The 23,128-nt window shown below is 29.7% G+C and overlaps 1 protein-coding gene across 1 annotated transcript in view; it reads left to right on the top strand.

Annotated features, from left to right (window-relative positions):
• Positions 1 to 421: 421 nt before the first annotated feature.
• The window catches only part of LOC142321058 (lachesin-like), a 438,367-nt gene continuing 415,660 nt past the window's right edge, over positions 422 to 23,128 (top strand). Inside the window, exon 1 of the mRNA XM_075359063.1 lies at positions 422 to 551. Within this exon, the coding sequence (XP_075215178.1) occupies positions 491 to 551 (61 nt within the window). The 5' untranslated portion in view covers positions 422 to 490. The remainder of the gene's footprint in view (positions 552 to 23,128) is intronic.

Here is a 23,128-nt window from a genome sequence, read left to right as displayed (position 1 = left end):
TTTAAAATTTAGAATTTCAAAAAAAATATACATCATAAAATGTAATCTTTTTGTTACCTTACACTTCTTTTTCTAGATCATGAAGGTTAAGTTAAATATTTAAATATATTTTTCATGAAGGATTCATACAAATCAAACAGAAAATGAGTTTACAAAATTCACACGGGTGTTTTTATCAACAAATAAAATAATTTATGTTAATAATTCCTGAGATTTAGTGAATAAAAACTACTCGTAATTAATTTATTGAACTTTTAGGTGAATGCGTTTATTTTTTTCTTTATTTTGGAATACTTGTGGGTCGTGAATGACTGAGGACGCGTGTTAGTTCACCAAATAAAATTACAGTAACGGGGAAGGGATATAGAATAACTACAGCGCATGATCATTGTTAAACTTGTTTAACGGGCATCGCGGCGCTGTAACCGTGTTGCTCTTCCCGCCAGTTGCGTTCCGACGCTTGTCCGCATCATGTGATTAACTAAGCAACATGTCTCCAGCATTGCTTGCCGTAATTTGGTTGCATTTTCTTCTATCTGTCATGTGCCGTGGTCTGTATTATTTAATTATGAAATCATTTTATAAAAATTGTAGTTTTACTGGTATAAATATTTAAAAACATTTTTTTTTGTTTCATTTATTTATTTTAATAACTCTTTCTTCATTACACAATTTTTCTTTTTAAAAAATCGTAAAGACAAAATGCTTCGGAATTATTCTAAAGTCGAGTGTATTTTCGCAAAATTTATGAATTTTTAAAATAATATGTAATCATTTCTTCAAAATTAACTAACTACTTTTATGGAAAAAAAACCATTTACGTACTGTAAAGAATGATAAAAAGTGTTTAAAATTAGTTATCGTTTAATTTTGTATTTATCTTTGAATTATAATATACCGTTAAAAAAATACTTAATTTTTTCTACTTTAATTGTTTTTTAAGTAAAAATTCATGAAGAAGGTGTTTTTGTATAAATATTTGAAACTATATAGTCTGCTGTATGTTTATCATTAAAGATTCCATTATCATTATACTAATTTGCTTTATTTGTAATATATTATTTTTTCATGAAAGACTACTACTGTTACGTGAAGCAGGATTAAGTCCACTTTACACAAATTATGTTGTATCACAGACTGATAAAAAAATTTAGTGTAACTCAACATAAATTTGATTGGGAGTATAACTTTTTAATTTGTTTATACTTTGTTTTTATTTGTTTATAAAATAATAATAAGCCTATGGAAACAAACTAACTGTCGAAAAAAGATAAAAGATAACAGAGTAATTGTATAAAGTGTACAATAATCAATCCAAAAGAAAAACAATACGTAGACGCTGAACAAACGTATTCACTACGTATTGAATAAACGTATTCAATACGTATACGCTTGAATAAACGTATTTAGATGTAATTATAATTACATTTAATGAACTATTTTATATATTAAATAAACAATTTAAAAAACAATTAAAAAAATAAACTCTTTACGTGAATGTAAAGATAATGCAAATATACCTTACTGAGTATAATGATCATTATTCAGTCTAATTTTTTATTATTTTAATTAATTGTTATTTTATTCCGTCAATATTCACGAAATATTTTATTAAATTAAGCAGTTCTTCAATAATAGATTTAATTTACATTATGATTGGATTAAGTTCTCTAAAAGAAATACTCACGGCGTCATAAAGCTTTACTCAAATATATTACGTTCTATTGTCTTATCTCACAGCGTGGGGATATTAATAGGAAGTTATCTCTTTCTTACGTTTTCTAATTGATAGCCTAATTTCCTTAATTTGTCTATGTAATATTTTTTTTTTTTTACATTATTTTGTCCATCATGTTTATATACTGTTTATAATAAATATTACGTAATAACATTATCATAGTTTTGAAATACATTTGTACTTAGGTAAATTATATATTTAATGATGAAAGTCTGTTTTTCTCTTCTGTAAACTTAAATTATAATAAGAATAATTTTACTGTACATTTCTTTTGTTTATCTTTCTCTTTGACGGTATCCTAGGTTATTTTACATGTGTCTTTCGAAAGGTATGCATCATAATGATGTATTAATTACGGAAATTTTGTTTTATTATTATTAAACTTCTTTTGACAATTTAAAATTTCTTTCTTACAAAATTGAAAATAAAATTTTATTTAGTTTTATTTAAGATATCATGTTGAATCACAAATCGTAAGAAGATAACATCATCAAAACTTTTTCCGGTTTCTTTTTATACTAAATTATCAAATTGTGGTAACATAGAATTTTAAGTTTACTAACTAATCATTAGGTTTACTAAAAAATCTAAATTAAATTTTTTTTATAAAGTTTTAATTGATGTAAATTTATATAAGAATTATAATTATCCAATTAGTTTTCTAGCTACTGTCGGGTCAGGATGTGTGCTTTGTGTGTAGGTAAATTCAATTACTGCTACCGGCTTGCCAGGCCCGATATAGCTGCATATCCCGGTAAACATGTAGTCTAGAACAGACTCAGAGCGACCATTCCTGAGATGTATGGTTAATTGAAATTCAACCAGCAAAGAATATAGTAATATAAAATAAATTGGTTGCTATTTTATAAAAATACTTATTTATTTTTAATTATTTATGAATTTAAACATTTAAGGTATTAAACAATTTCTATCTTTTTTTTATGTTGACGTTTATAAGAGTATGATGACAATTAGGTACTTTTCAAACGTTTTATTTTATATTAATAGTTTCTTTCCTTCAACTGAATAAAAACAAAAGAAAACGAATAGACAGTATTTTAAAAACTAATTATTCTATTTCATTTGAATATTGCATATTCCTTTTCTTATTTATTATTACTTATATAAATGTATTTATTTTGTTTTTTTGAAAATTAAATAAAAAAACTGAAAATTGATTATTAAAATTAAACAAAAAGCTCATCAGAATTTCTGTTCAGGATCGTTAAATAAAAAAGTGAGAAAAAGGCAAAAACATTTGCTGCCGTAAAACTGAAAAATCTTTTTTTTCTCGTTAAATCGTACATTAATCTTTTGAATTTGAAATCGAAATATTTTTCATTTTTACCTAATGTTTTTTCCACAGTATTGTTTAATATAACGGTGCAACCGTAATTTTTCCCCGTTGTTATTTTTTTATGTATCCTAAATTCTGAAGAATAAAAGATTTGTTTAATATTATCAAATTTACAATAATTTGATAATATTAAAAAATATGATGTGGACACCACATGATTTCCTTGTACGCCTATTAAATTACATATACACTTTTTTTTTAAATGAAAAGTACATAAAATTTTATTTAATTAATAACTTCTGATATTTTTTCATACTTTTTTTTAATTGAATTATTATTTATCATAATTTTTTTTTATTCGCAAGTTAAAAATTATTAATAAATCAATATATTTAATTAAAAAAAGATGAAATGTAATTCGAACGGATGTGCCGTCCCCTTTTAAGATCCAAATATTTCATTAATTAAAATTTCATTTGGTTTGTAACTCTGGAACTAATGAAAATAATTATCACGTATGAATATCGTTGAAAAGCTCTCAGTGAGAACTTACTTATTACTGCAGTTAAGAAAAAGTCCAAAATCCAATATTTGGGAGATTTTGGACTTTTTCGGACAGTTTTGGTTCAGTCAATTGCAATCAAAAGCAGAAGTTCACAACTAGATGTTACAACAGTCCTAAATCCAACATTTCAACATCCTACGGCTAATCGTTTTTGAGTTATGCGATATACGTACGTACAGAGATCACGCCGAAACTAGTCATATTGGATTCAGGGATGGTCAAAATGGATATTTCCGTTGAAATCTGAAAACCGAAATTTTTCGGGATCACAATACTTCCTTTACTTCGTACAAGGAAGTAAAAACTGAATATATTTTTGAGTGTTTTTTTCTCTTTTTTTCCAGCTATTTTGGATTGACAGACCTTTTTGTTTCTCCGTCAAGTAAATTTAATGATTCTCTGTTACCTATTATACGATTTAAAAATATATCTTATATCAATTACGATTAAAAATGTGTGCAAAACTTTGGATTATGTACTTCCGATTTAGATATGTTAAGTGATTTATTAGCTTCGTTCGGTAGACAGGTTGGTAGCTTGTGCAAAATTTGATTTTACTTGGAGTAATAAACTTCATATTATTTTAATTAAAAAATCAGTATAGTTTAATTGGTACAAATAAAACAGTTTTACTCTTATAAAAACTGATACACGTGTGTAATTAAATACGTAGCATGTGACATATTACAGTAAACTGTTGGGTGGTACTTTATCAGATTGGCTGTTTATTTGATTTTTACAAGATAAAAATAATAAATTCATAATTAAATTTGATTATCCTGTAATAGAAAATTTTTATCCCTTTTGTATAATAGAGTTTTTTATCCCTTTTGTATAATGATTTTTTTTTATGTCCGATTAGATCTAGGATAAATAGGCTTCCAAATTTAATTTTTTCGAAATTCTCGTGTTTTTTTTTTGGCGGTGATAATATATAGAAGACAGAATATATATCATATAGAGGAACTAGCAATTACTAACCATAAACAAAGATTTTGATTTATAACCTAACAACTAAATTTTAAAATTACTTTTAAACTTGTGTACTTTTTATTGGGTAAAATCATTATTTTCATTTACCTGAGATAAAATTAGAGGTTAGATTAGATTTAGAAAGGAAAACACCATAAAACTGTTTAATAATTATCAACAGAGTATTGAAAAAAATTCAATACAAATACAGATTTTATGCGTTTGGGAAATCCTGGAAGAAGTAAAATCGTAATTTCTTAAATATTCTGTAAAACTTTATTTACATCATAAATGTATGAAAAAAAAATTCCATCATTTAAATTGTTTAAACGAACATGTCTTGTAATATTTCCGCCAGAAATTATAATTTAAGCTAGGGCTCTACATTGAAATGAATTTTGGTTGTATTATGTCTTAAATATGAACAAGAATTAGTTAAGTACCAGTTATGAATTAATACATAAAATCTATATCTAATAATTTAAGTAATTTATAATCTAATAAATTGGACTATATTTTGTACTAATTTAATTAGAAAATATTAATTTGTTTTAATTAGTATTAGCGTACATTTAAATAAGGTATTCTCCTATTTACTCTATTTACTCTGAAGAATAAGCATATATCAATTGATGTAAAATTTTATTTATCTTCTACTACTATAGTGATATCTGTTTTTTATATTATATATATATATATATATATATATACTAGCATCCCCGTCGCGGCTTCGCGCGTTCTACATGGTTACGTGCGTTTCCCGATGCGGCCAAATGTTTTTATTTTTTAGTCAAATAATCGAGACAGGTGCAGCCAGTCGCACAACAATCAGCTAACAGCAACAGTGTCTGTGTTGGTTGATTTTCTGCGCTTTATATCGTCACACCCTTAAAAAATCGAAATTAAAAATTTATATTTATCTGAAGAGTATTTGCAAGCCCAAATCTAATGAATATCTCGAGTGAAGTCGGAAATAGGGAAAATTTGCAACATTTTTCACCTTTCTTCACTCCTTTCAAGGTCAAATTTCAGAAATTCTAGAAATTCCTTTTTAGATATTTACATGAAGATTACACAACCAAAAATCAAGTTGATATCTACATTTGTTGCCGAAAAATTAAAAACATAGTAAATTTCACTGTTACTCCATTTTAATCCTTTAAACTCGGAATTTCAAAAAATTCTTCATTAACGTGCAGTTACACTCTAAGAAGAACGTGCATACAAATTTTCGTCGATTTATCTTCTCTCACAACATTTTTTTTATATATTAAAATAAATAATAATCTATTAAAAGACTTAAATGGTTATTTAAAATCTTTTAATTTCATTAACCTTATGTAATTTGGTTTTAAAGAAAATCTTTGGATATTTACATATAGGAGAGAAAATTATCGCAGTCTTCCAACAAACGTTTTGTTATACAAGTGCAATCATTTATAAAGGAATAAAATAAATTATGTGATTCATTTAAAAACTTTATTCATAATTTTGTTTGGCAAACAATAATTTTATCACAATTTTTTTAGACATTTGTCACAGGATAAGCAATTGTAAGCATTATCGTTAATTGAACTCTAATCAACAGTCTAAATAACTAATAACTAACTAGTCTTAATAACTAAGTTATTAAGTCATATTTAATCAAACGTATTAAGACAATTAGGACGTATTTGATATAAATCATCTGCTAAAAGTATCTTTTTTTAATATAATTTCACTTTTCTTTTGTCATGAAACACAATAAATATTAGGTAGAATGCTTAACTATACCATAAAAATTTTCAGACTACTAGTTAGTTATGTATACATATTTCCTCTGGCAATAAAGTACATTTATTTAAAAGAAAAAAATGATAAACAATGTAGATTTATGTGTGATTCGTTCTGCAGTATTTTTATCATTAGATTAATTAAGGTCAAAGTGATGTAATAAAAGTTCAATGAATAATTTATTTAGTATTTTGAACATTACTTACCTCTGCCTAACAGCTATCGCAGTATTTTTTACGCTTAGTTGTCATTGAATCGTTATTTATGTTTTTATAGTATTACTGACGCTGTAGCAGCTTACCTCTCTTTATCCAGGTGCTGCTCGCAATGGCAGTAACACCTTTTTGTAGAAGTCGTAAAAGCTACAATGAAAACATTTCATCGAATAAACCGATCAAAAATAAAAATTTTCAATGACTTGAAATTATTAAATGAAAGAAGAGAAATTTACTTCTAAAAGGACATTTATTTTTTAAATAACAATTTAAAATTATATTAAGGGCTTCAAATTAATAATAATAATAATAAATTAGGATTTGCGATACCGAGCTGTCTAAGCTGGAGCGGTTGTGCTTCTCGGTTTAGCTGCTTGCAGCGAAGGCGGCAGACATGATCATGATCTATTTTTGTCGATGCTAGGCGGTGTGCGGATGGGGACGAGCAGTCCCCATCCGAGCAGTCCCCATCCGAGGAATGAGCAATTCCTCTTCACGGTTGTGAACCCGGGTTGAGGATGGGCTTCTGTGAGCTTGCTCTGCCAAAGAATTGCGCTACCCTCTGTGAGTCAGTCACTTCGGTCCTTGGCAGGGACTGTCCCATGGGAAAGGGTATCTATCGGAGCCCTTACCGGTACGTGCGAGCCCTGGGATTTCGGTATCATGGGTGAAGCAGTCCCTGATTTCCCGGCCCGGATTAAATCTGTGGGAGATGGCTGACTGGGGGAACCCAGTCAAGATAAATTATCCGGGGCACTTCCAACAATCCCTCCGCCCGCAACTTGTAATATATTGACTGTTGAAAATATAGGTTATGGATTTTTCACCCACAACATCCGTGGTAAAGGTTCCACGTAAAAACCCTCGTCCTGAAGGACGAGGGGTTTTTACTCCGAGTATGTAAAAGGAGATGTGTGGTTCGCTCCTGAGATGTGTAGTTAATTGAAACCCAACCACCAAAGAACACCGGTATCCACGATCTAGTATTCAAATCTGTATAAAGTAACTGCTTTTACTAGGATTTGAACCTTAGAACTCTCGACTTCGAAATCAGCTGATTTGCGAAGACGCGTTCCCTACTAGAACAACCCGGTGAGTTTGCTGTATATCCTGGAAAAATAAACTTTACAGTTAGATTCAGTTTACCTAATCAATTTAGTGTTATTTTACATTTGCGACAATGAGTTTAAAACTAGACTAGCCCAGTGAGCTATAAACAATTATTAGGGGATTTTTTTATGTTATATGATCTCAGGCATACATTTGCGCGCATTCTAACGAGGAGGATGAAACGATTTGTGAAAAATGTCAGACGTTTGCCGGGAATCGAACCCGAGACTAAACATACTAAAAGCTAAACTTTACTAGAAATCAACAACCTAACCACTAAATTATTCAGTCGGCTGAAATAATAATTTCTTATCACTTAATTACTGGAAAAATTAAATACAGGAAAAATTTCATAAGTAAATCATCTCTGTTACTGAATACATTAGTACGTCTGATTTATATACATATAAAATTTTATTACACTTTTTAATCAGAAGTTCTACACTTCACCGTGTTAAATTTTATTTATTTGTTTCATAACTTAACGCAGTGAAAATTTTTACGTACAAAGTCTTCCTTAGTGGCTTACTTTTCACACACCTTAAGGTATCCGAGAATGAATGAGGATGTTATATATGAATGTAAATGATGTGTAGTTTTGTACAGTCTCAGGTCGACCATATACAGGTCGATTTATCCGCATGCTAAAGTAGTTCAAATGATAAAACAAAGGCTCAATCATACAATTTCATATCAACCACCTTCCAAGACTTGACAAGATATGCAGATATCCTATGCAGCTTTGTGAACTCGAGGCCCGTAAGCAGCCGCTTCCCTTGTTCGTGACGTTTGAATAAGGTGTTAGTCTTGTGCAGACTGAGGTCGATCACACCTGAGACGTGCGGTTAATTGAAACCCAACCACCAAAGAATACCAGTATCCACGATTTAGCATTCAAATCCGAATAAAGAAACTATCTATTAGGATTCGAACCTGACAACTGTTGGTTTCGAAATCAGCTGATTTACTGTGAGTTTAACCATTATACCTACCCGGCGGGTTATTAGTTAAGTAAACCGGTGACATTTTCTCGCAAGATTGTAAGAAACCATGAGAGTCAACAACTTGTGGTTTTTGTCACTAGCCGTACACATGTAACTACTGAAGAGTAGTGTAATAGTATTTCAAAAAATTAATAGAAACGAAACCTAATCCACTACTTCTAACCCTAGGTACGAGTACTCGTTTGTTTCTATCCTAACCTCAATCTTCAATATAAAATACTAGTAAGTTAATGCAGAATACTTCGTTTGTTGTAGTAGTAGTAAAGCAGCATTAAAAATAAATGCTATATTTAACACTACTGCAGTAGTATTAAAAATAGTGTTAGAATCTTTAATGCCTACCGTTATAAAGGTCATGTGAGTATGTACTTAATCAGGTCAAACTTGTAAAAAAGGTTAAACTTGTAACGCTAAAACTGTAAATAACGAGCTGTTTGCAATATTATGTTATACATATCAACATTATAATATACAATTACAAAATTGTATAATATTGTATATTATACATAATGAATGCTCTAAAATACTTTTAGTTACAAACATATCTTATTCGTATCTATAGTAAGTGTAGAACAACTTTCTCTTGATTTCGTTAACTTCGCGTCTAACATTATTTAAAATTTTCTAAATGACATAACTTAATAATAGCTGTGATGTCTTTACTTAGCGTGTAAATCAAGTCCTTTTGATAAGAATTATTTTGTAATCAATTATACTCCTCAATTAATCACTCATTAATTCTCTTTTGAAATATAAGTAATATTCTCAATCCTAAAAATTTCTTTTTTTTGTTTCTGATTTAAACACCCCTAAGACTACCAGTCTGGCAATTAAGCATCATTCGGTCACATCAGGGTGTCGTGGCAGCAGGCCTGCTCTTTTTGTCTAACCCGCTGTAGAGGCATCCCATAGGGGTCTCCCTAGCCTCATCAGGACACGCTGACTTCCTGTTCTGGATAGGTATCTCTCACCTGGAGAGCTGCCCTTCTCTACCCTAACCTACGAAGAACCAGGTGTGCGTAGTGATCCGTTCATCCTAAAAACCTACCAGAAATTATTCTAAACGATAAACTAATAATCGTAGCTTTATACAAACTCATTTTACCCTACTATAAAAATTTTTTCTTGGTAACTGCACGGTTTATCGCTTTGATAGACAATTATTCACATTGCGTCACCACAATTACAATCCATTCTAGTATTGCTATTCTTCCATTCGAATATGATGTTTACTTAAAGGGCTACCACTGCATACCAAAATTGATCTAGCTTTCCGTTCACTTTAGGTTCTGTTTATCACCAAGTGTAAAAAAAAGAGTGTGGTTGCATGAGTATGTGTTACCTACCATGAATGTTCACAATATGGAAAAAAAGTGTTTTTTCCTTATTGTGATGTATGAGTGAATTGTTACTCCTTGTGTTGGTTTTATCTTTGGTGTTGCATGAGTTGTGTTACATGAGTGTGTGTTTCAATTGTGATTGCGGTGACCGATTGTGTGTGCGGGCGTTTCCCTCCTTCCCGAAGAAAATTCTACAAAGCGATTCCCAGGATGGGTGAAAATCCAAGGATGGAGATTAAGTCGGTAGTGCGCAGGAACACATACGCACTTAATAACATCTTGCGGAACCTATTAGCGAGTCCGAAACTGCTTCGGCACCCATAAATGGAGTTCCTCCACCTAGTAACAAAAAAAAAAAAAATAGGTTCTGTTATTCTCCCCCCGCGCAACATTACAACTCAACACATCAAAAAACCTTTTTTCAATTCTTTTGGACTGGACTAAAATTTTGTAGAAGGTAGTAAATTAAATTCTAAACATCTCTAATGGGGCTTGTAGTTATATAGTTCTAAATGAATATTTATGTTCCTTCATGCTCCTACGTACTTGCCCACAGCTTCAACTGATAGTGAAATATTTGTATTTTTTTTCTTTTTGTTTAGTCTCCGAAACCACGGTAAGGTATTATTAATTCAGAGGATGAATGAGGATAATATGTAGAATGTAAATGAAGTGTAGTCTTGTATTGTCTCAGGTCGACCGTTCCTGAGATGTGTGGTTAATTAAAACCCAACCACAAAAGAACACCGGTATTCACGATATAGCATTCAAATCCGTATAAAAGTAACTGCCTTTACTAGGATTTCAACCTTAGAACTGTCGACTTTGAAATCAGCTGATTTGCGATGACGAGTACACTACTAGACCAATATGGTGGGTTGGTTCTTTTAGATCTGTAAAAGCTTTCTGGGGAAGAAAATGTAGTCTACTTTAATATTACTCTCTTTCTTGGCTCTCTTGTTTATACAGATGAATAGTTTCTGATCACGGGAATGATTTCTAATGTGCCTTTCCCCTCTCCAAAGCATTCCGTTCAAAACATATTGGCATTCTTACACTGTTAACCTCCTTAAAAGTTTCTCTAATCGGTGATTCGACTAATCTCTCTACATTATAATTGACTTTAATTCTAAAGAATTTCCCCTCTACTGAAATGCACAACCAGATTTTGTATCCTCAAAAATCTCCCGGATATGAATTCATCACGACAAAGATCTTCATAAATCTCTCAGGAAGATAATAATTATACAACTTATAATTTTACTATTTAGGGATATTCTTCAAATAAAATAATTGCCTATCAAATGAAAATTTTATTTAATAAAAAAATTATCCATGACCTTAATAAATCGCTTAACCATCTTACCAGTTATCGTCCCGTAAGTATTATCTTTTTCTCTTTGAACTATCCAAAAATTGTTACTTTATAAAACTTTTTCACTTGTTTATTAAATGATAATTTTTCCCAATTATCAACTTGGCTTCCCAACAAAACTCTTAACCATCCACCGACAACATTATGTCGATTTCTTAACTATTGTCCTTTAAATAAAGCCGACTTCTGTCAAACTTTGAAAAAAGGCTATTACTTCACGAATTAAAATCTATAGTCCTGTGTGTCACGTATTTCACACATATTGACATAAAATTCTGTAAAAAAGTTCTCCTCGTTATTACTTCCTTGTACGAAGTGAAGGAAGTATTGTGATCGCGAAAAATTTAGGTTTTCAGATTTCAACGGAAATATCCATTTTGAACACGCCTGGATCCATTTTGAGTAGTTCCGGCGTGACGTCTGTACGTACGTACTTACGTACGTATCTAGCATAACTCAAAAACAATTAGCCGTAGGATGTTGAAATTTTGGTTTTAGGAATGTTGTAACATTTAGTTGTGCACCTCCCCTTTCGATTGCAATCTACTGAACCAAAAGTGTTCAAAAAAGCACAAAAAAAAAAAAAAATGGATTTTGGAGTTTTTCTTAACTGCAATAATAAGTCCTCATTGGGATCTTTTCTACGATATATCATAAGTGTACTTATTTTCATTGGTTCCAGAGTTATAGGCAAATAAAAGTTTAGTTAAAGAAATATTTGGATCTTACAAGGGGAAGGTACATCGGTTCGAATCAGACTTCATCTCCTTTTTTTTTATTTTTTTTGTTTAATTTAAATATATTGATTTATTAAAAATTATTAACCTGTCATTACAAAAAAAAGTTACATGTAATTTAATAGGCGTAGAAGGAAATCATGTGGTGTCTACATCAGTTTTTTTTTTAATAAGATTTCGCCTCTCCAAAAATTTGATATTGATTGAATAAAAAATTAAATCTCCATTTAGTTTAGATATGTGAATCCAAAATTGTTGATCCTACAATCCATCTGTAACAAGAAAATTAATGTTTCCATTCAAAATCTTTGCGGATGATATTTGACATTCCTGGATACTTCACTAATGAAAATGCTTCAGGCAAATACAATTTTTTTACAAATCCCTTACATTCAGTGACATTTTGCTCCTTTATGCACATTAAAAAAAAAAAAAAATGTCCGTCAAATACGGTCATTATATACACGATTTATACATAGCACTAATTTACAGGGAATCCACCTAATCGATTAAAAAAGAATTGGAGTAAAGATATTTTATAATTTACACACTTTTAATATGAGGGTTATTTTTTTCAAGGTCCGATCAAGGTTGCGAAATAAAAACTCGCGCAAAAATCGGATGAACCTTTGCGAATATGTGTTGCGCAGCGTCTCTAGTATGGCCTTCAATCACGCCGCGTCACGTCGTTTAGTTCTGAACACGCAGCTAGCACGTAGACATGTCTACAACAATAGCATCTCCCGCCAAGTCTGAAGTGCGTGCGGTAATTCGATTTCTACAGGCTGAGGGGTGTAATGCAGCTGAAATTCATCGACGAATAATTAATGTATACGGTGAAACTTCAATGAGTGACAGCAAAGTGCGACAATGGTGCAGGAACTTTAAAGCAGGACGTACAGATGTTCATGATGCAGGCGGTCAGGGAAGGAAACGAGTGTCAACCGATGATCTCGTTGAGCGAGTGGATGAGTCAATTCGAGAAAATCGTCGGTTCGCAATTTCTGTATTGAATGATTCGTTTTCTGAAATTTCAAGGTCAGATCTCATACCATTGTGAGTGAGAGACTTCAGTACCGCAAACTGTGTGCGTTAAACATGGCTGAAAAACAGGCGGTTCCGTTCTATGACGAGGGTATTGGAAAGTTGATACCACGCTACGAAAAATGTCTAAATCGGAGTGGCGACTATGTAGAGAAATAGCGTAACTAAGTAAGTACTTGTTACATATAACAATTTTTTTATTTTCACTGTGGTTTTAATTTCGTGACCGATCGGACCTTGCAAAAAAATAACCCTAGAATTATCCCAATAAAATCTTTTTATTGGGACAATAAATTTAAATTTTATTGGCACAAGTCTACTCATTTTAAGCAGTAATTTTCATAACCAAGTTAATAATAATTTAATTTACAAAATTTACTTTTGTTTAGTACCGGAGTGATTATTTTCTGCGTTATTTACTTTTTAATGAAAAATAAATGAATAAATTAAATATAAAAAACATTAGATCAAATTTTACGAGAATCACACTATTAAATGTTATTATCCTTACTAGAATCTTACGTAGACTTATTTCATTTATTTTGCTGTATATATTTGCAAAGAGAAATGAAAATTCTAAAAATAAAAGAAAAAATATTTTATTATATTTCATATCTATTTGAATTGATAAAACAAACCACATTTGCGCTAATTATTTTATTTTTATAACGTAATATAAAAATAAATCAAATTAAGATGTAGGTTTTTTTTAGTATATTATAGGCTGTGAAGAGTAAAAATTTATGTTGAAAAATTGAAGTTTAATCCATTGAAAATAAAGTTGAGTGAGGTAGAGTTGTCTAATTCTCATTTTCTTTCTTTAAATGACCCATAACACAATTGATAAGGCTGGCCGGATATAAAAGTGTGAAATGAATAAATCTTTAGAGTAAAGAGGCGGCTTTGTACTGTAATTTACACGGATATAATGGGAGAACAAAATACCCGAATTGTATGGAATCCATTGAACAAAGCGCGCTGTAATTATAGTACTTAAAACATAACGCTTCGTTTCTTTTTGACCTACTTTAGAAATAAAAGTAGATCCTTAGTTTGATCTTTTTATTTCTATTTTTGTTTGTAAATAAGTCCTTAAGTAAATCGACCACCGATAAACTGATCTACAAAATTTTTTTTTTAAGGTAAATGTATTTCAGACAAACTATGATTTCTTGATTAGATCATTTTTATTCAATAGCCACTTTTTCCTTATTTTTTACTATTCCTTCTTCCCCATATTTAGTTCTGTGGCTCTAGATCGATGTTGAGGATGCCCGATGCTTTTTTAACCAATGTATCCTTCGATAGTAAGGGTAACGACTGTTTTTAAAACTGTCCGTGGATACAAAACCAGTGATTAAACTATAAATTATTATATAAAATGCCCATTGGTTAAAACCTGGGCGTTCTGTAAAATAAAAATATAGCGAATTTTAAAATCATCAGCGCTTTACAATTAAATTTTTCCTACACTTATTCAAGAATTATATTATTTATTAAAATTTATGGATAAAATAATTAATAAATGATATTTCAGGTTACCGCTATCTTTAACCCAACGTTTAAATCAATGATAAACATGTTCTGTTTTTTGTGTGCACTGTTTCATTCTAATCCCTTTCTTTTATAAGTTTATAATATTTTCATTACAACTGTCTCTATTAGAAATAAGAATAGTTTTTTATTGCTGACACAAAATTACGCGTAAAAAAACTTTCTAAAAACATGATATATAATTTAAAAATGCCATCCACAAGAAAAGAAGTCATCAGGAAAGAAAAGGCACTCTCCATTGTGACGCTGTTCTAAGGGCTCAAAGTATTTGTAATGTTAGAGTTGTAAAAAAAGTTATCCATCACAGGGCTATTTAGAAATAAAGAAAGAAGGTAACTGACACAAAAGGAAAAAGATTTTCTCAAACTCATATGCGGAAATAACATGCAGAAACTGGAAGAAGAGTCTCTCACACCCAAATTGCTGGTTTTCTAAACAACCCATTCAAAAGTTATCGATAGATAGACAGCTATCTGCAATCGCACGTCTTGGCATATAGAGAGGAATGAGCCTCATCAGACTCATTCCTGTTAGATTACACAAAGTTCTACCACCAAAATGACTAAAAGAGATCCGCGCCGGGAGAATGATGCAATTATTACATATTTCCTAGTGAACAATAGCCTGTCGAAATTTATAAAAAAATATCTGTAGTAGAAGGATTGAAATACATTTATTACCTTCCGCTCACTCAAAGATTACGAATACTTGTCAAGTTGAAGGATATTAACACTATTCCATAAGAATTTAGCAACCATTGAATAAGTCCATGCGTTGAACATCCTTGGGAATTTTTTCGTTTTGAAGAAATAAATTAATCCAGGATGAGTACCATTTAAATAAACTTTATTCTTATCTGATAGAATTTCTTATAGTTCATAATCAGCTACGACGTTTAGTTTTATTTGCTTTGCAAAAATTTTAATTTGTTTCATAAATTTAACAAAAATGTATTAAAAGGATAAAATAAAAATATAAAAAAATTAAACTAATTTAGTTTTCACTCGATAGAAATTAATTTATAAATAAAATAGTAATTAAAAAGGTAAATTTAAAAATCTGATGTGGGCACCACATAACCTCCTTTTACGCCTATTAAATTACATATACTCATTTTTTTTAAAATTAAAAGTACATAAAATTTTATTTCATTAATAACTTCTGATTTTTTCATTTTTTTTTTTTTTTAATGTTATTGAATTCTTATTTATCATAAGAATTTTTTTACAATCGGAAGTTAATAATTATTAACAAATCAGTACATTTAAATTAAAAAAAAAAGTTAAAAAAGGAGATGAAGTCTGATTTAAACCGATATGCTTCACCTTCTAAGATCCAAATATTTCATTAATTAAATTTTCATTTGGCTGTAACTCTGGAACTAATGAAAATAAGTACCACTTATGATACATCGTTGAAAAGCTGTCAATGGGGGCTTATTACTGCAGTTAAGAAGATATCCAAAATTCAAATGTTTTTGAATTTTGGGCTTTTTTGTACACTTTTGGTTCAGTCGATTGCAATCAAAAATAGAGGTGCACAACTAGATGTTACAGCAGTCATAAATCCAAAATTTCAATATCTTACGGTTAATCGTTTTTGAGTTATTTGAGATACATACGTACGTACGTACAAACTAGTTAAAATGGATTCAGGGATGGCCAAAATGGATATTTCCGTTGAAATCTGAAAACCGAATTCTTTTGCGATTACAATACTTTCTTTACTTTGTACAAGGAAGTAAACAAGACGAATGTTACATTTCCGACACTTTTTAACTATTTCTTATGCAGTGAATCAGAGTGGTGAGGGAGTTTAAATTTGTTGCTAGTGTTTAGTACCTATTCATCAATCAAACGTATGTAGTGCGTTGTACTCTGAAAATCTCTGAAAATGTTACTGACTCTGTCAGTAACGCGTCGATTTTCAGAGTACAACGCACTACATACGTTTGATTGATGAATAGGCACTAAACACTAGCAACAAATTTAAACTCCCTCACCACTCTGATTCACTGCATAAGCGCGTATGAAATATACACCAATACAAATTCAACATAACTTCGAAATCAGGTTATTTTGTCTGATGTCGACATTAAATTAAGCGTAACTGAAAAACGACTCAACTAATCTTCATAAAATTTTCGCATTTACATCTTCAGATATACTACTTCAGTATATCAAGATTTCAATAAAATTGATGTACCACTTTTGGAGATTTTCGAACCACAGAATTATATATGCGAGTAGTATTTTCGTAATTTTCATACCTCAAAACGAAAAGAAAGTTCATTTTCACTCCCCAATCCCATCATTCGACGGGGGAAATAGGCTACTTCAAACTCAGCTTATTTTGTCTGTTGTCGATCTTAAATTGAGCGAAACTCAGAAACGACTCAACCGATCTTCATAAAATTTTCACATGCACAACTTCAAATATACTAGTGCAGTATATCTAAATTTCAATAACATCGCTCTAGTAGTTTTGGAAATTTTCGAGCCACAAATCTTATACATAGGCCTATATATTTATGTATGTATATATGCGCAAATTACAGTAAGTCCTTCATTTTTGTACTTTTCATATCTCAAACATAAAGTGATTTAATCTCATCTCACGATCCCACCGTGCGACCGAACATAATACCGGACTGTTCCTCCAAAAGTTGGTAAAAAAATATTCTGTCAGAATGCGATGAACTGGATGAATACTCAGAACCATTTCCGTACGTATTTCTCTATAGACAGAATTTATCTGGTAAGGTTATAGATCATTATTTTTACTTCTGATAAAAGGTGGTTAACTGGTGGACAATGTTGTGTAACAAGTACCTAGCGAATTATCAAATGCTAAATATTTTTCTTAAATGCTAAAAAAAGAAAAAGAAAGATGATAAAAAATAATCATAATATTTTTCATCAAAATTTGCCCACTCTGTACGTTAATTTTCAACATTTAACTTAGAATATTTTTAAATTTGACACTTTTATCTTCTTCCTTTTCACATATTTCGGGTACACTGAAATCATTTAACGTTAACAATATTATCGTGAACTTTCTTTAAAGGGAATTTTACACTTCACACTTTTGTTCTAATTAGTTGAGTTTATTACTGAAATAGATATTATACTACCTCAACAGATAGATATATACGAGTACATCTACATTATTTTGTCTTCTCTAGTAAGACAAATTAATAATTTGGTGTAACCAGTTGTTGATTAGTTTTAAAATGCAAGTTTTTATCATTTTAAATGCGTTATATAAATGCAAGTTATGCAAAAAACAATAGGGAGAGAGTATTTCCCATTGAAATTCTATTTTTTGACAAGTAAAAATTGGATTAATTTTATTTATAAGAATATTTATATTTTCTAGGGGGTATGGTTCTCTTGATTTCTTATCCAACACAAAATAAATAGTATGTTTTAGTAATCTAGTAGATTTTCAATATTATTTTAATATGTAAATTTTTAAGTTAATCCGGGACATAGTTCAGTACGCTACTATTAACTAGAAATCCAATTTATAGTCTTAATATTATTACAAATTAATAAAAATAATTTAATAATTATTTTTATTAATACAAATTAACAAATAATTATATATACAAATTAACAAATAATTTAATTTGTAGCCTAATAGTGAATGTAGCTTTATTCAATTTATTAAAAATCCCACATGTGTTACACGTTTTAATTATAAATTGTTACTTTTTATCGTGCGAGATTTCCCTGAAGCTTTTTGTTTATTATTTATTTCGCTGTATTCCTAACGAACAAAAATAAATGAGTGTTCTTATCACTCAAACCAAAGTTTTACGACTAGAGTACGTAATTATGTTTATTTTTTGAACATAAAAGTTTGTAAAGCATATTATTTTTACTTTTCCGTCTAGATAGCGCTATAGCAGTGCTATTTCTCTAGAAAGGAAAGTATTGTATTCGGTTCAATTTGGGAACATGAGGTTTTTACCGGATCTTTACGTTTTGACACCTAAGGAACCCAAAAAACCCAAAGACCGGAGAAACTTTTCGTATGCGCGTGTGTGTGTTCGGTGTCGCCTCTAAATTACCCTATATCTCCAGAACTACTAGACCGATTTAGACAAAACTTGGCCAGATTGTTTCTATATATGGGGCATTGATGCCATTCAATTTTCAAATAAAAGGTTAATGGGGTGAAGCTGTAGAGCAAGGTCACCCTCACTATTTCGAAATTTCGCCTTTTGAATTTAGGTCATATTTTCCTTAGACACATTTGTTAACGATTAAAAAATGACAATGTTTGCAAAAAAAATTTTTGAAAAATCATGCCCCATATGAAAAAGTCCAACATCCAAATGCTTTTGAATTTTAGCTTTTTTTTTATACTTTTGGTTCAGTCGATTGCAATTTTATTAAATAAAAAAAATACAGATTCCTCTGATTTAAAAATCGATAAAAGATTTAAAAACACACGATAAAATATGACAAGGACACAGGTGTTTTTGTCATAATTTGTTTTCTTATTTACGCTTGAACGATGGTAAAAATGTTTTCCTAATTAAAAATAAATTTTTTGAATAGAACATTTTATTTATGTAACCTAAATAAAGTAGTAACAAATAACAGGTCAACAAGCGAAAATCAATAATTAAAAAAAAAAAAATCACGCAGTTCAAATTTAATATTTGCTTTTTTTAAAATACAGTTGTGTTGGTAGTAATTTTAAAATAAATACGTACCTCTAGGCTGATATTCAGTATGCAACGCATAAAGTAGTGGTCTATAACAATTTATTCCAACACTGGTAATGAATCTTGTAGCGTTGATTGCAAACCGTGGTATGCTATATATGAATCATCAAGTGCTGCTAGAAATTATTCACTCATGATTTTGTGAATAAGCGTAGGGTCCATTAAAAAATTATGAACGTAACCGCTTCCCCATCCTCGTTCGGTGTTCGGTTTCCTGAGTAGGCAGGCCTCCGTGTATCTACACAATCAACACGCACGTTTGCACACAGGCTACCGTGCGTATCATGCAAATAAAAGTAATATCAGAGAAATAAAAATTTCACTGAATATACAACTTCATCGTTGTCGTATCGCGGTCTATGTCGGTGTAAAATAATTCTTCATATTTTTTTAAATTTCTTTTGAATACAAAATAAAAAATATTCATTTCGCTATCAGAGTAAATATTTAACACGTCGCTATTTAATTGTTTTAATATTGATTTAATTTTTGACATAGTATATTCAAATATAAAATAAAGAAGGTAATTTGGAGGTACTGCTGTATCAGTTTCAGTTTATTTTATATTCACACATGCGCGCGCGCGCGAACACATACACACACACACACACATTTATTACAGTAATATTCCCTTAATGTTCAAATAACGTACAGAGGAAGATAAAAAAAAATAAGCTAAAAATGGAAAAATAATTTACGCTGAACAGTTTAAGAAGTATTAATAAAGAGCAATGCTAAACTATTACTGAAATAAATTGGGGAAAAAAAATTACAGAAAATAAAAAACGGTTTAAAATAATTTTGTTTAAAATCTAAATCTAGATAACGATTCCGATTGTTAAACAACCATTCTCAATAGACATTGGGAGTAGAATTATATAGAAAAAAAAAAAATTAATTTAAAAAAATAGTAATAAAAATATTATCAAATAATGATTTCTAGAAACAATATAAAACAAGTATTTTGACGGTTTTCAAAATAAATTTAAAACGTAAAAAATACTGACTATTATTGAGTTTCAATAAATTTCAATGGAAAGCTTAAATTTACCTTGAAACCATTTAAATCAATGAAACTTCCAATTACGAATTCGTTTAATGTTCTTAGAATTTAAAACGTTCACAAAAGAATTTTAATAAGTTTAAAATTCAGAAAGACTATTAGATTTTGGTTCGCTATTGTGTAATAATAAAATCTCTGCATTCACATTGATAAAGTAAATTTCCTTAACTATCCTACGTGTTATGTACATGATTTCTTATCTAATATATTAATTTTGAGACCATTTCACGGAAAATATTTGGCTACAGACGGTTTCTCTGCCTTCTGTGATTGAAATGAGTTAAATATTCTAGTTTCAATATATCTTTTAGCCTGCTCAGTGCCTTCTAAATTGCAATTACTGTCTTTACCAATTATTTTATCACGGAGTTCGTTAGAACTTCGTCGGTAAGAGGCGATGAAGTCAACGAACTACGTTTACAGTTCTAAACATGACCTAATCTAATAGTGAAATGAAAATGGGGGAAAAAATAATAAAGGGTGAAAAAATTATATATATTTAAGTTCAATTAGATTTGTAATAAAGAATACTTTTAAAAAATACCTCGAATTTTGTCATAAAACGTTTTTTGCTTCCATTTGATGAACCGCGGGACTCGAATATGTCATTTTATTCATTTTTTAAATATATCTTTACGAATCGCACCGTTAGATAACAGTACTTGATAGTACTTGGTAGCGTAAAAAAACTTTATAAAGTACTTGAAATAATAAAATTTAAAAGAAGATATACTACAGCTTGTTTTAATAGTATATGCTATTGTGTAAATGAAAGTAATGAAGATGAAACAATTTTTTTAACTCCCATCACTTTTTTAAAAAAACAATAAAAGTATTATTTTACAAGTGATTATACTAGTTTTTTTTTTAAAAAAAGGAATTAATAAAACAGAAATAAATTTGATTGGTAAAATGGAATTTAACGACAAAAATCGAGGGTTACACTTACAAGTAATGTGTCATCACGGATTTTCGATTCGTGAAGGTTATTATACTAGTTTTATTAGAAAATAAAAAAATATGGTATGAAGTGATTATGTGTATCAACAAAAAAAAAAAAACAATTGGCCGTGAAATTTCAGTTTGTTTGTTCTAAGGCAATAAATTTTACTAATAAATGCATAAGATAACAATCAGTAATTCATAAAAAAAATAAAAGAATAATCTAACAAAATGCAGTGATATAAAAAAAATTACAATGAAATTGTAAACCGTACGGTAAGAGTCTCGCAGATATCATTTCTTTCGCTCAAAAAACAAAATTTTCTGTAATATAAATAAAGCTGTTTTTAACAAAACGATACTGATATAAAAAAGGTAAGACACTATATTTCTGTTACCAAAATGTTATTAATTTAGAATTCTCTTTAAAAAAATATATATGCATTAGACAATTGATAATAAACAACAATAATAGACAATATAGAATAATAGATAATAAACAATATTAAGCGGTTTCATTTTATAAGCAAAAAATAGAAAAATCTGTTATAAAACTCTTATAGGCCCGATTTCATTTATATGTGATATATCACATTTACAGAAATAATACAATTTTTATGATTATTCGTTGTTTAAGAAATGAAATATGAAATCGGGCCGGTAAGAGTTTTCTAACAAATTTTTATATTTTTTGCTCTTATATGGAACGCTTAAAAATTGTTTATCTGTTATTGTATGTCTTTTGTCTTTTACATATATTTAACATGTATTTTTTTAAACAAAATTCTAAATTAATAACAGATTTTGATAATAAAAATGTAGTGTCCTATCTTTATTCATATCAGTATCATTTTGTTAAAAACAATTTTATCTATATACAGAAATTTTTGTTTTTTGAACAAAAGAAATGATATCCGCGAGACTCTTATCGTACGGTTTATAATCTCACTGTAATTTTTTTGGTTAAATGATTACAGTTTCAATTGGTGTATATCATTAGCCTTTCCAAGGGACTGAGGCCAGTTTCATAGATGCATAATATTCCGATCTTTAATAATATTTCATATATTCTTGCTTCATGAAGGGCTATATGTAATTTTTGTACATATTTTATGCGATCCTTCTTCGTTTTTGTTTTGAAATATGTTGTTTTGCTACATTAGTAAAAGTGTTTATCGATTCTTTTTTGTATATTGTCGATAATTTTCTTGTAAGAAAATCAGTTCTGAGCGTAATGTTTTTTTAGCTCGTCGGGCTGATCTAGAATTTAACTCATCGTCACAAATCAGTTTGTTATCAGTTGATTTTCGAAATCGAAGGTTCTGAAGTTTAAATCCAATAAACTTGATTTTTATATGGAATGGAATAGATAGACAGTAGCTACGGTGTACTTTGTGGTTGGAATTCAATTAACCACGCATCTCAAGAATGATTGGCCTGAGTCTGTACAACACTATACCTCATTTACATGTCATACATAACATCCTCATCTCATTGGGCCATGAGATGGGAGTTGCTTATTGTTCATTAATTCAACAGATTGCACCGTAACATTCAGATAAAAAACATCTTGTTTTTTTTTTCAGTTAATTTAAGAGGAAACAATGAAAAGGAAAAGTAAACTTATTTTACTTTTAAAATTTGATATATGTACGGATTGA

Source organism: Lycorma delicatula, chromosome 3 (genome assembly GCF_047948215.1).
Source record: "Lycorma delicatula isolate Av1 chromosome 3, ASM4794821v1, whole genome shotgun sequence".
Classification (NCBI taxonomy): Eukaryota; Metazoa; Arthropoda; class Insecta; order Hemiptera; family Fulgoridae; genus Lycorma; species Lycorma delicatula.
This window is presented reverse-complemented; position numbering and strand designations above follow the sequence as displayed.